The 14,792-nt window shown below is 36.1% G+C and overlaps 1 protein-coding gene across 1 annotated transcript; it reads right to left on the bottom strand.

The window, feature by feature from the left end:
- Positions 1-2,268: 2,268 nt before the first annotated feature.
- Positions 2,269-14,519, bottom strand: LOC108676601 (carbonic anhydrase-like; the record flags this gene model as incomplete). Its single annotated transcript, XM_018164708.1, has 5 exons — positions 2,269-5,632; positions 6,324-6,444; positions 8,211-8,325; positions 9,267-9,388; positions 14,322-14,519. Coding segments are annotated over 5 exons (698 nt in total), but the record flags the coding sequence as incomplete, so codon positions are not given.
- Between the last annotated feature and the right edge of the window lie 273 nt (positions 14,520-14,792).

The following is a 14,792-nucleotide window of genomic DNA, read 5'->3' as shown; positions in this document are numbered from 1 at the left end:
CCTCATGAATGCCGAGACTAGCCTCTGCACTGAGCAGAGATTTGCTGGAGATGCGAGGTGGAGACCACGCTGACATAACAGCATCCAACCGTGGCCCTCTATATAAGGTATCTTATCTTAGATTGCATTTAGTCTTGTGGAAATATTTTGGGAGCAATCAATTTTAGGTTCACTGGTTCCATGCGTTGATCGACTCGAGTATCGGTGATAGTAACATAAAATGGGGAAAGAGTTACTCATTACTGGGGCATATTTTTTGATTTTTTTTTTTCAATATCGTTTGGTCAGAAAGAAAATTGAGATTATTTACATTGAAAGATAAATCTATTTTCTAACCCCACATACCATACGGATAATTCTATCTTTTGAATGCGCTCCTCCCCTCTGAAGTCCATGTGAATTAATGCATTAATGATGAGTTAAAAAATTTATTGATCCACCTATTGGTAATTTGATCATCTGACGGTTCACTAATATAGCATCTATACATTATTCTTGATGAAATCTAGTGACTAAAGAAATGTGTTGCCCATTATAGCATCCTCAATTCTACCAATTCTTTACCAGCCGTTGGATTTACAGCGCTTCCCTTATTATCGAAAAAAACTGCTTCAATTCTGTTTTATGTTGTATGTCGAAAATTATTCTATAGTGCGTACAGATGGTGCCTCAGAGAAATGAATAAATTTACATTATTTTATGCATGAATTACATACAATATTAAAAAAAGTTCTTCTCACGAACCAATTTGCCACTAACATGCCAACAGCTTAAATCATGAGAGTTGTTTTAAAGTTATCTTTAGACGCTACATGAATTGCATTCCGATGTTGTGTCCTGATCTTGTGATCAGTTACGCTTCTCTCAGATTTATTTTGGGTCATATGAATAATACACCCCAAATTACGTTGCTAGATGTGAATCATGTCAAGACATCGCTTTGTAAATACGTTCTGTGGTCAGCAGAGGAATTTCCAGATATTGGCGTACCGTAATACGACGATTTGTATACAGCAGGTGAGCCCCTACCTAATTAGGTCACTTGTCAGATTTTATAGAATTATTTAATTTAAAATTCACACAGCGGGGATCACTTTTCCATGTGCAAGAACAAGTGCACATTTATGGCTCTATGTCCCACACCACCGTTCAATTACATGCGTGCCGAGCGGTCGTTACTCATGCGCAATTACGTACTAAATCTGCGTGCAAATCACAGCACATAAAGTACACTAATTTTTCGCGGCAGAAAACGCTACTGCGAATGATTTTCTAACTTCTCCACGTATTGCTGTTCAAATAAAATTTTAAAGGAGCTTGGTTCCCCTGCATCCCATACGAAAATTAGCACAATTCAGGAATCTTTTTTGAAATCAGCTAGGACTGCATCGTATTCTACTGGATAATTAAATTCAAGATTTATTAGATTACTTATTATGACTTAATGACTGAAGGTACTCGGACAATGAAGGTATTTAAAGGTTTGGTTTACAGCGGATCCGGTGCCATCTGTCCTGACTGCGGTGATGCACAGGTTTTTCGCAAGCAGTGGGCCTATACTTTCAAAACTCGCTAAGTGAACGTAAGTACTTACGCTCTATTTTCTTGTCTACGATTGGTGGATTTTGCTTGAAAGGCCGTCAATGATTGGCTGATGAACTTACGATCTCTTAACTTTTTTTGAAAGTATAGGCCCAGCAGGAGCAAGAGTCGATGATCTGTTGCTGGATTTTTTTCCAAGTTGTAGTTTTTCATTACGAAATTCCGGCAATAATGAAGAAATTTAGTTTTCAATATTTTGAATTTCTCTTTTTAATCGATCATACGTTTTGAGTCAATAAAATAAAATCACTTTGAACGAGCGTAATTAATTTTGTTTCTATTCATTTCAAATTAGTTACGCATGCGATCTTCTCAAAGATCATAAAAAAATATATATAAATAATCGAATACATATCGTTTAACTTGAAACAGTCTTGAGTTCAAGCTAGATCCTAATTTATGCCAAACAGTGAACATTTTTTTTTATGGATATGAATTTATGGATTTTTTTATTAATATTTTTTATGGAAGCTAACGGATGTAAATCATTTAACGAATGGAACAGTTTCCCTGATGTGTCGACTGACAGCCGATATACATACTTAATAATATCGATGAAAGAACACGAAGTTATTCAATGAAATTTAAAAAATATATTCTTTCGAAATGATTTGTGATGCAGGACCATCTAACAACCGTGAAGCGGAATGGGAAATAAAACACATCTCTCAGTATGTATCTTTTATAACTCATTATTCAATAGTATCTTACTAACAATATGTTGAAAATTTAATTTAAACATCTTGGGTGGACGTTACCGATTGGAAATCGTACCGCATAAACTAAATAAGAAGTTTTCAGTCTGCCAATAGATATCACTTTTTTTTAAATGCGGATATATCAAGTTTAATTGGCAACCATGGTTAGAAAAATATGGTTCATAACATTTAAGCATAAAGTATTGCGCTCATTGAATAATCAGTGCAAAATTAATGAACGTCTTTATTGGAAATTAATTCATTTTAAGAAGCTCAGATTATCGCAGTATCATTGCAAGATTAATCGATAGAAATTTTTATTAGGTTAAATTCACTATTATTTAGAGAATCGATAATTGATAAATTCAATATTATTTATAGCATTTATATTTGACCAATGAATATTTATCTCCACTTACACTACACTAACTATATTAATTAATACTAACTATTAGAGTAGAATAATTTGCTTCATTACAACTACTCTATGGGATGCCTGACCGTTCCATCAATACTTCGAAGGATGACTGGAATTTTTCTGAACTTTAGTGTGAATGCCAAATATTAATTGATCACCTTTTCTCTGTTTCACAGCTACGAAAGCAGTTAATATGATTTTCTAATAACAATGATAGCTATGGAGTTTCTCGATTTTTTTTTTGCTGCCACTTCGGTACAACACACCTATTAGATTCGAACGCGAAGATCTTGATCGATGACTAGTCACTGAAAAAATTTTCGATGATGATAAATGTAATAATCTGATAATTATTGGTAATTTAAGTGTAGCACCTGCATGATGATCGCTGGCTGAATTTAAATTTTTTTCATTCGAGACCCAAGATGAAGAAAGAACGAGGTTCCTTATACAGAATTTTTTTTCATTGCATCGGATCAAATACGGCAACAAAAGCACTGTAAATAACGAGGGATTTCATTGTCAGAGCATCGGAATAAAGGGATCTTTATCTTCACAATTTATATTCTCCAGCAATACCACAGTCACGCCTATCTCTGGAAATCCTCACATTTACATGAAAATAAATTAATTCAAAATGGGAACAACAACTGCTACGTTTGAGCTATTTATATAAGGCTACACAATGCAAACTGCAAGGATTAATGCATCTAACGGCAAGCTATCACAGCTCAAGTTCTACTTTTGTCTATTGGAGGCAAGCAGTGACGGGAATAACGAGAGGCGGTCGAACTACAAGTCTTTTAGGAGCACGGCACTGCGTAACACAAGTCAAGCGAAAACTTCACTCAAACAACAGATTTTGCAGCCATGACAGACTTTACTTCAAGTAAAATTATTTCGCATGCACGACAACTTTACTTCTAGTAAAGTTTTCTTTCGAGGAGGAAATTTATACACGTACCGGATTTTATTGAAGTATAAACTACCATCCAGGGATAAACTCTTTCTAGTTGCCAACAAGACAGGCTAAGTAGTCAGTAGTGATTTTTTTATGAGGAGCAAGGTTATCTCATTAAATTTTCTAGTCTAGAACAGCCGTGTTTGTGATAAGCAAGTTCCAACCTTACACATATGGAATGAAGATCTTGATTACGGAGGAGCTGATACCTCTTAACACAAAGTGTAAATTGTTCATTTAAATGCGCCAGTGGGGAAAAATGTAGTAAAAATTCACATTGGATTCCAGTTAAATCAACTGTATTTTCTCGGCATTTGGAAGATAGGCTAATTTGTATAGACATTTGAGAACAACGAGCTTATAGTTGCCAAAGATTTGTAATATTATCACAAGCATTTGAACTGAGCTTTTGTTACAATATTGAAATGCTTTCGACACATACCACAGCGGCCAGTAATCATCGAACAACGAACTAGTAACATTAGCAACAATAACTAATGATATATCTCTCAATACTCAACAGCTCTTAATGTTCTATACACAAAACAGTTTATTTGAATCTAATTAATATGTATAATTGTTTACAGAACAGATATTGCTGCATTTGTATATGGTTTGAAAAAATAACCCAACTCAACTTCCGTGGATCATTCTCACTTTAAATTACCATTTTTGCTTCTTATTTTCATTGTGAGATGCATGGGAATTTTCGTGAACATCAGTTCAGGTTCTCAGTCTGCCATCTTACGCGATACCAAATTAAAATGGAATCAGTGAACGACGCCAACGCCGTCCACTCGCTTACAATTGTAGCCGGAATTTCAGGAATTCGAATTAGTGTTCGTCAATTCAGTGATGCTCGGAAAGTCAGATTCATATTTTTGATTGGTTGGATCTTTTCATAAATAGGATGATAATTGGTTAGTAGTAGCTGTAGAACAAGACGGCCATCGAGCATCAGTGGCTGGAACCACGCATCTATTTATCGTGTCCGCTAATCAGCATGAATTTGTTCAGTAAATCGAAATCACAAATTTAAATTAAAATTCAGTATCTCTGCATCATTCATTATGTAACGTAAAAATTTGTTGAATTTGATCTCAAGCTGTGATGTAAATGTTTCCGTTACAGAAAAAAATTATTTTTACGTCCTCGGTAGCATCGTTATGGGCAATTCAAGACTACCAGGGCTGAAGCACTATAGCACTAATAAATTTAAACACTTAACTCTATAAAGAGGTCGGTTCAAAACATTGCACATGCATCAAAAACAGCATATTTAAACCAAGCGGATGCTGCCATGTTAAACGTGCGCTACGGCGCAGTGACAGCCTCAAATGCATCAATACAGTTTTTGTGTGACACATACAATTGAATGGTACTTTGAGATCACCTCACACCACCAGAAATGTTGTAATGCAAATGGAAGATACCCAAGACTTGACATGGAGTCATTTCTTTCATAGATACAAATTCGGAATACGTGCCACGTATACTCCTCCGACTCCACAAGCAATACGAATTATTCCATGAATAAAAGTGCATTAAAGTTCTTGGTTGGTAATGACCAAATACATAATACATAATTATAGTGCATCCCTTGTCGATAGATATGATTCCAATTAACACTAACATTGGTGCAGGTTTCTCCGCACGATTTCCCCTCGAAAGCGTGACTCGAAACTGGCGCGAAAAAATAACCGAGTCTAGGTAAAGTTCAAAGGTTTGCATAGTTATTTTGCCAGTATACGAACAAATGATACGATCAGATTGATAAGAGGAAATTCGCACGCATCCGAGGTCTCCTGATTCTATTCCTCCCGAGCGGGCGAGGCCCTGTACACTCGGACGGTCCGGTCGTTGAGCGGGCAGCATGGGCGATAATTGTCGACCATGCAGCCCTTCAGTTCGTCACATGGGCATTCCGAAGATTTGGGGTACGACTTCAAGGATCTGAAATCGATGAGAAAGTTAAACACTGGTAGCAACAGAGACAGACAAAAAGTTACAAGCTGTGATTAATTACTTATAGAAAAAACAGCAGAGTCTCTGAATTCTTCAGTTCGTCACATGGGCATTCCGAAGATTTGGGGTACGACTTCAAGGATCTGAAATCGATGAGAAAGTTAAACACTGGTAGCAACAGAGGCAGACAAAAAGTTACAAGCTGGGATTAAATACTTATAGATACAACAGGAGAGTCTCTGAATTCGTATGTATCAGTTAACCGTGAACGTGGATCTAGAGTCCTTGGTCTCAAAGCGCTAACTTCAAGTACATTAAAGTGATAATCATTGACAATAAGTAGCAGCCATCATCATTGTCATTAAGTGAGAATTAAAACATGAGCTAAGTGAAATTCACCAAAAAGATAAGTGAAAATTACAATTTTTACCCCATTTACAAAATTTAACGTGCATGCATAAAGAGTATAACGAGAACAATAAACAAAATGAAACAAGTAGGACGAAATACGTCCCAGTAGCATTTATCTCCCTTCTGGCACACTCTAACCGAATTAATGTGATAGAAGAAAGGGACCAAACGTGAATAATAGAACCATATAAAAACAAAGCTTCAAAGTTTGATGCTTTTGTTTGTATTGTATTGTTCTATTTACGTCCGTACCAAGGAACTATACCACCTGAAGGCGGCGAGCTGGGCCGGAGAAATTTCCACGGGCTCCTCGAACACGATCCAGTTGACGGATTCGTAGCACGGAGGTGTTGTCAGCGACCCATCGTACGTGAAGTACGATCGGTTATCTGCAAAATTATCGAGAGTTCAGATGTCCATTGTCGGTACGTCTGTAGAATAACTCGACAGTTAATCGTGCCATTTTGTCGAGTACTGTGAACTGTAACACGTAAATTCTGCATGATTATCGTGATAGTCATGCCTAATACAGACCTACTGAATCAACTCAATTACATATAAATTTAATCTTGAAATAAGCACTGATGGCGTTTATTGATGGTCTTGAATTCTTGAGGGTGTCTTGCCAGCCACATGAATGATAATAAACAAGCGAAATCAACAGTTACTCTTAGAACAATCAAGAGAAAACTTAATCATCGAAACTTTTTGCGGAGGAACTACCGTAAGTGAAGAAGAGTGCAATATTTTTTTATCAATCAAAAACAATGAGGCGGTTTGATGATAACGAACAGTACGTTAAACATTCTTTTTAGCGCATTTTCTCATTTATGGAAAAAAGGCGCTCATGTACTCGCCATGTCCGTCTGTCTGTCCGTCCGTGCCTTCACATTTTCGTCGACGAGAAAATGCGCTCTCTGTCACTCACTGCAGTGAGTACTGAGTTATATTTTTTGTAATTCATCTTTTCACGCTAATTGTCGTAGTATCGTTAATCATTTTTTTAAATTCATGAAAACGAAGTGTGGGGCAAGATAAAGGGTTTGCCTTGAAGCTGTTTTGAGCGAAACTCTGTTACTTGGATTAAAAACGAGTATTGTGTTGCGAATGAGTGAAGCAACAAGACTAGCATAGCCAGCCATCGATTATTCTTATGAGTCAATAAATAATGGTTAATTGTTTTATGCTAACCTGGAAGCGAAAGTAGCGTTAAAATAATTGTGATTTCTTACGAATTTTTCGACTACCATAATTTGGTTCCGCGGACGATTTTTTAAATAGGGACCGAAGAAATGCAAGAGACTTGCTTCAGTAGCATGAAAATCTTTTCAGCGAGTCAGTTATTGAAGGGTTGATGATTATCATAAGCATTGTGTGAGATTTAACTTGTTTGTATTTTGGAGTTTGTGGTGTCTAGTTTATGTTAGATATTTTGGTAGCCAAATATTTATTTGTAAGCTCTAAATTTTCGAGTGCAGTGCGTTTTCGTGGCTAGTTTACCGCCCGTAGCTCTTATTTACAGTCGAAATCGATTTTCACGAGGGCAAAATTTCTACGTTGCAAGCGACAATAATAAATTCGATGGTCAACTTTTGGTAAGCTTGAAGATTTGAGTAAAATGAAGAAAATAATTAGTGTAAATCAGTTTTGAATCCTTGATGACTGACTAATTATAATTTATTATATCAACATCTTTTGGAATCAAATCAAGGCAGAAGTTTAACTCGTTGCGAACACCGGAATTGTGAACTGAGGTCGGTTAGATCCTGCACAGCAATTCAAGATTCAATACATTGTTTTAATTTTCAATTGGGCCGACACCATTAATTAGTGGCACTATAACGACTGTTGCTACAATTCGCTAAGTATTTGGACGAGCGAGCTAACATTTAAAATGTAATAAAAAGTGTTAGGATTCCGACCGCTGTATAGGATAGAATTCTCCGAATAGGATAGAATAGAATTCTCTCAATCAGTATTAATTTCCTAAAAATACCTACGATAACATTGAGGAAACTTTCTCGTTGTGATATTATTCCATAGCGTTGATTAGACTGAAAGCCATGGTAACAGATACACTCAGATAAACAGATACACTACAACATATACATTACAGATCATATACATATACAGATCATTACAGATCATTACTCACGGGGCAAGAAGTTGACGCAGTTGATTTTCTCGTTGATGTTGACAGTCTGGTTCATGTATGGGATGAAGGCCATAAGCTTGGTGAGCTTATCGAATTCTGGGTTAGCCTTGCCGACCTGTCAGGCAATTACAGTCTCATGAATATTGGTTTAAGTTAAATCTTCCGCAGAAAATTGATTTCGGGCAATAATGAACTAAACCCATAGAATGTATAAAAAAATGAGCACTCGATAATAAGGATCTATTAATTATTGAGGTAAAATGAGCATTATTGATCAATGATATACACAACAATATACAACAACGATATCAGAATTGCTTGTTTGACGACTTGTAGTTTAATATAATTTAGTGGTTACTATAATTTGTATCTATTAAATGTACCTCTACCTACGGCGATTTTAAATTCTATATGGTTATACTATTTTTAGTACGACGAGAAACGCGTTCACAAATCAATCCACAATCCTATCCACAATCAAAATATTTATTAATTGTATTAGGTATTCAATTTCATCACATCAGTAATTCTAGCTTAAGCGCTATTGCGCATCAACTGAATAAATTCATGTCATATTGAAAGAAAGAATAAATGAACAGATATAAAAAGAAAATCATCAAAAATACTATCATATATAGCCGATAAAATATGAACCAAAAACGTTTAGAATCACTTAATCTAAAATCTATCATCGGGACATGCTGCATATAATCATCGACATTCCGAAGTCGGATAATGCTTAGCGGATCCTAAAATACATGAAATTTCTATTAACAAAGTCAATTTAATATTAAATTGAAATAATGTGGGTTCCATTTGAATAAACATGTTATGACGATTTTATAAATTCCACATATTATTGGAAAGAACGATGGAATAAGTGACATTAGATGGAATTAGTGACATAATTCTTCCTTATATGGAATATTAATTAGAAACATTAAGTAACAGAAATATTCAAAATTCTAATTTTGAAAGCTTCTATATTAGAAGCGGAACAAATAAGATATAATTTAACCATCGATATGAAAGATCAGTAGCGCTAATAATGCTCACTTTCAAGAAAATTCCGAGCACGGCCAAGCCGCGGTGTGCCGCAGCAGCTTCCCCGAATGACTTGAAATTTTCCGTGTCCCAGTGGACCAGGTGCAACTGCATAGACATAACATAGACGTAAAATAGACATAACATAGACATAACATAGACATAACATAGGTATAACATAGGTATAACATAGACATAACATGGACATAACATAGGTATAACATAGGTATAACATAGACATAACATGGACATAACATGGACATAACATAGACATAACATAGACATAACATAGACAAAACATAGACATAACATAGACATAACATAGACATAACATAGACAAAACATAGACATAACATAGACATAAAATTATAGAATCAGTTGCTCTCGTATGCGGAATAAAACGAATTAAAAATAAACATACTGTGTGAATATTTATATGAGAATATAATATGCCTTTACTGTTTTCGAAAAAATACACTTATACACTTCTATTTTCATCCACGGATAAATGAATCGAACATGCAGGCAATTTAACTCATATCCACCGTCATATGAGCTCCAGTTTTCCAAACAAAAAATATTCCACGAAGCTTTCGTTCTGAAATTTGAAGTTATTTAGACGTTAATGGGTCAATTAAACTGGGATGGGCGCCGGGCCTACTAAATTGAACGTAACGTTGGGCTAAATATTCGGAAGAAAAGCTATTGGCCGCATCAAAGTGAAGAAGAAAGACCCTGATGAAAGCCTTTTGAATGAGATACGCGTGCGGCTCGAGTGCCACTTAGTAGCATGATTAAAATCTCTTCCCCTTAAAATAGTAAAGATTTTGATGGATGATAGTAAAGATGGATGATAACATAAAGATGGATGATAATATAGAATGTTTGCATTAGAGAAAAAATAAATTCTAGGATGAACCACTTTAAAAATCATAGCCCTTCCAAACATTATGACAGGGACAACACTGACTAAAGACGCATTTTTTTCAGTGCAGTTCATACGAAGTATTCATTTCAATATCTCGAACTGACCAAGTGCCTACAACTAAAAAAAATATATGAATCAGTACTCACTGCAGTGAGTGACAGAGAGCGCATTTTCTCGTCGACGAAAACTTGAGGTCACGGACGGACAGACAGACAGACAGACGGATATGGCGAGAACAATAGTGCATTTTTTCCATAAATGAGAAAATGCGCTAACAAATCTCGTAGATCGTTAGCTAAAATCTTAGTCTTATACTGGCACTTAGTAACTCAGATATAATAATGGAATACATATAACTAAGGTTCACCGGCCAGTAAGCTGTTCAGTGCCCCACAAAATGTCGCCCAACTGAGGAATGTTGATCGGGCGAGGCGAGCTACTTAATAAAAACTCTACCAATAAGCAACTCTAGGGCTGTTCCTTACCGATAACCTAGCTAGCTCTCATCTGAACATTTAAAAGAAGTGCGCAGTAGAACTCAAGGTTAGCTAGAGGTGTGTGCCTCCCTTCGAAGCCAAGTTCTCGCTAAGACGAGTAGAAGTGTGCGGATAAACGGGGGCAGTTTTATTTCGGTTACCGCTATGCACTTTTCCGACCGTCATATGTCTGCCTTGCGTGCTGCATGGCGCAGAAAAGAAGTAGCTGGCAAACCGATGCTCGCGGGTATATTTGAGCAATGTATAGGTTCCTGAGCCTTCTTTTACATTTTTAATGTTTGTTCAAATTTTATGAGTGTTTAACCTTCGAAATGATTTTTACTAGACAAAAAATTCTTTACTCGACTTCTGGATTATTCTTTTTCAGCGTGAACTTCGCATGGCAATATTATAAGTAATAGTGATTTCCTTATACTGATGAAAACTCTGACGACGATGAAATGGAGGGAACTGAACTTAGTGAAAAGTTCATTCAGGATATGAGACATCATGCATCACGGTGCGCACCTAATTCTCGAGTAGTTATCCCCAAACATACCACCACTAACTCCTTAAAAGTCGTACGTGGTTACCAAGTTTCTATCGGTCCACTCTCAGCTTTCTTGGTTCACATGCACATAACATCCAAAATAAAACAACCAAACACGACCAATACTATAATGCAGTTCATATTGAATATTTCATTTATGCTTCAAGGTTCTTTTAAGCTAGCAAATTTTCCAAAGTTGTTACCTATATTCATAAAGGACAAATAGGAAACGCATCGCACGCTCTTTTCCCTCTGCTCGCGACTTTCTCCTGCCAAGGAGGACAAGCGAGGCCACTCAGGCACGTATGCTGAAGGTCATAACACGCCCCGTACTCATGCATAGACAGCCGACGCCGCGCTACTCTTGCACATGTTGGCTCAATGGCGCGCTTCTTGTCGAGTGTGTTGCTTCAAGACGTATTCAATGCAATGAAATATAACTCCGTTGCTTTAAGACGTATTCAATGCAATGAAATATAACTCCGTTGCTTCAAGACGTATTCAATGCAATGAAATATAACTCCGTTGCTTTAAGACGTATTCAATGCAATGAAATATAACTCCGTTGCTTCAAGACGTATTCAATGCAATGAAATATAACTCCGTTGCTTTAAGACGTATTCAATGCAATGAAATATAACTCCGTTGCTTCAAGACGTATTCAATGCAATGAAATATAACTCCGTTGCTTTAAGACGTATTCAATGCAATGAAATATAACTCCGTTGCTTCAAGACGTATTCAATGCAATGAAATATAACTCCGTTGCTTTAAGACGTATTCAATGCAATGAAATATAACTCCGTTGCTTCAAGACGTATTCAATGCAATGAAATATAACTCCGTTGCTTTAAGACGTATTCAATGCAATGAAATATAACTCCGTTGCTTCAAGACGTATTCAATGCAATGAAATATAACTCCGTTGCTTTAAGACGTATTCAATGCAATGAAATATAACTCCGTTGCTTCAAGACGTATTCAATGCAATGAAATATAACTCCGTTGCTTTAAGACGTATTCAATGCAATGAAATATAACTCCGTTGCTTCAAGACGTATTCAATGCAATGAAATATAACTCCGTTGCTTTAAGACGTATTCAATGCAATGAAATATAACTCCGTTGCTTCAAGACGTATTCAATGCAATGAAATATAACTCCGTTGCTTTAAGACGTATTCAATGCAATGAAATANTCAGGCGTTGCTTGTCGATTGATGCTGCAGTGTCCTGGCAGATCATTGTTGCCAACAGATTGTTTCATTGAATTTTCTAGACAATAGTTAGCAAGTCACGACTAAGTTCTGGCTCCTCAGTTGAGGTTAGTCCTTATCTTATACATTATAGTGACACCTGAAGACATTTATTAATAAAATGTCTTCCGTTCGGGTGATTGTGGTGTCTCAAGTAAATACTTTTTGTCGAAAGCATTTATTAAAATTGAACTTAAATTTTATCGGCCTTTAATTTAGGTGAAGATTTCAGTTACAGACGTAATTAGAAGGTCGGCCTCATAAAAGCGTTCAGTTTTAAACAAGAAGAGAACATTTTTATAAACACGTCATGAAGAGATAAAAACAGTTGTTATTATTATTATTTTGCCTTCACTTTTAAATTTTTTAATTTCGGGTAGATGATCTACCTGCATTCATTAGCATTATTTTCTTCTTTTGAATAAAAATAAATACAATCTACCAGTTTAAGTCAATCAAGTTAAGATGCAAGGAGACATGGATTTGTTATTAAATAGATGAAATAAGGATTATTCTTAATAAAGTTCGAATTTAATAAATATCAAAGATCGTGATAGATTGCTGTAACAGATGGAGCAAACCTAAACTGAAGAGATAATAAATATTGATCACTGCGAAAAAGTCCATAATTTGTTTGAGTTGCAAAATAGGCTACCATTCAACACGGAGAAAACAGGATTGGAGTAATCGCAATCCCATTATTTGCACTGTCAAGGCAAATAGTGAAGTGCACACGAATAAATTGTTTGATAATGTATATTTATTCGATAATATGTATTTATACGAACCGAACAAAATAAAGACAAAGCAATTTTTTCATTATTAATCAACCGAATGAATCGGGTCAATATCGCGTTTCGTATCCTATAAATGAGCCGTCTTTGAGCGACTTCAAATCAAACTACACCCATGACTTTTCAGTTGAGTTTTAATGTAGTTTTTTTTTATTCTTAAGGCAAATTTTAAGGTCAAAGAGGCAACTTATCACGATTTTTGGCATCGAAAATTAAGAGTGAGAAAATTTTTTCAAATTCGTTCCTTATAGCTTGGGGTATGGATGGATTTGACAGTTTGCACGACTCTGTCGCACTATCTTAAGTTAAGTCCCCAATTTTGCAAATTTATAGACTAATGGCCGTTCTATTATCGCTACTCAATGAGCATTCCGTACTCGGAATGCGCCTTATCTCCATGAGAGGAGACCTTCTTTTGTCGACGCAATCTCCCAATTTGGCTCCATGCATGTGATTTTTTATGGGGTTATCTTAAATACATTGCTTAAAATGATTGTCCAATTACCCTACCTCATTTGATGAACAACATACGCCATGCCATTGCCGACATACTCGTCAATATGCTTTTGTGAGTTGAACGAAATTTCAAAAATCGACTAACTGAATGCATTGACAATGGGGGGCCGTCATTTGTCCGATGTCATCTTTAAAACTAAATGGTACAAAAATTCAGGTAATACAGTTTTCAATAAAATTTATATTGTAATATCTTTATTAGTTATTTTTTTGAGCTTTCAAATCAGGATGTTTCTGTGAATCGCCCTGTAGTATTGGAAGTCAGATGCACGAAATTATTCTGATCGCAATCGCGCAGCGCCTCGATTGACAATTTTCCCATTCCCTTATCTGACACGACGACCAGTACTAAATTTGCGATCAAAGAGTAAAACTGCAATAATTCCTCTCGTTTTGGTTGACTTTTTTTTCCGCACAAGTCAGATTCCTAAAAAATTGTAAGTACAGTATTTTTCGATCATGATATAATTTTCGTTGTAGAATTTAAAAATTAAAAAAATTTTAAAAATCTGGGTGGGATTTAAAAATGCCAAAAGGCAAATACTCACTGCCAGGTTTGCCGCCAGTAACTTGCGCCTTCCAAGAGCTGCCAGTGTTGGTAATTTCCCCGATTTCGACAGCGCTGTAATCGACAGTGACGGGCTTGAGCGAGTCGTCAGGCTTGCAGTTGGAGCGCTGGATGTCAATGGGCGACTGGTTCTTGCCCTCAACGGCAATAGGGAAAGCCTTGCCCCAGGTATCTGGTCCTGCAAAACAACAAAATAAAACGTTACTATGGGAGGTGGACATTAAAATGCCCTAGCATAATTTTTTTAGGTAATTAAAAAAATGNATCTATAAAACTAATTACATCCGCCAGATGTATAACATACGAGGAAATTACTACGGCATGATTATACCTGCCTCCAAAAGCAACAGAATTGACATCGTAACGCGGAGCTATGGGCCCATACTCTAAAAAAAGTTAAGAGATCGTAAGTTCATCAGCCAATCTTTGGCGGCCTTTCAAGCAAAATCCA

This window comes from Hyalella azteca, unplaced genomic scaffold (genome assembly GCF_000764305.2).
Source record: "Hyalella azteca isolate HAZT.00-mixed unplaced genomic scaffold, Hazt_2.0.2 contig1180, whole genome shotgun sequence".
Classification (NCBI taxonomy): domain Eukaryota; kingdom Metazoa; phylum Arthropoda; class Malacostraca; order Amphipoda; family Hyalellidae; genus Hyalella; species Hyalella azteca.
The sequence above is the reverse complement of the archived record's forward strand: the minus strand, read 5'-3'. Positions and strand labels throughout refer to the sequence as shown.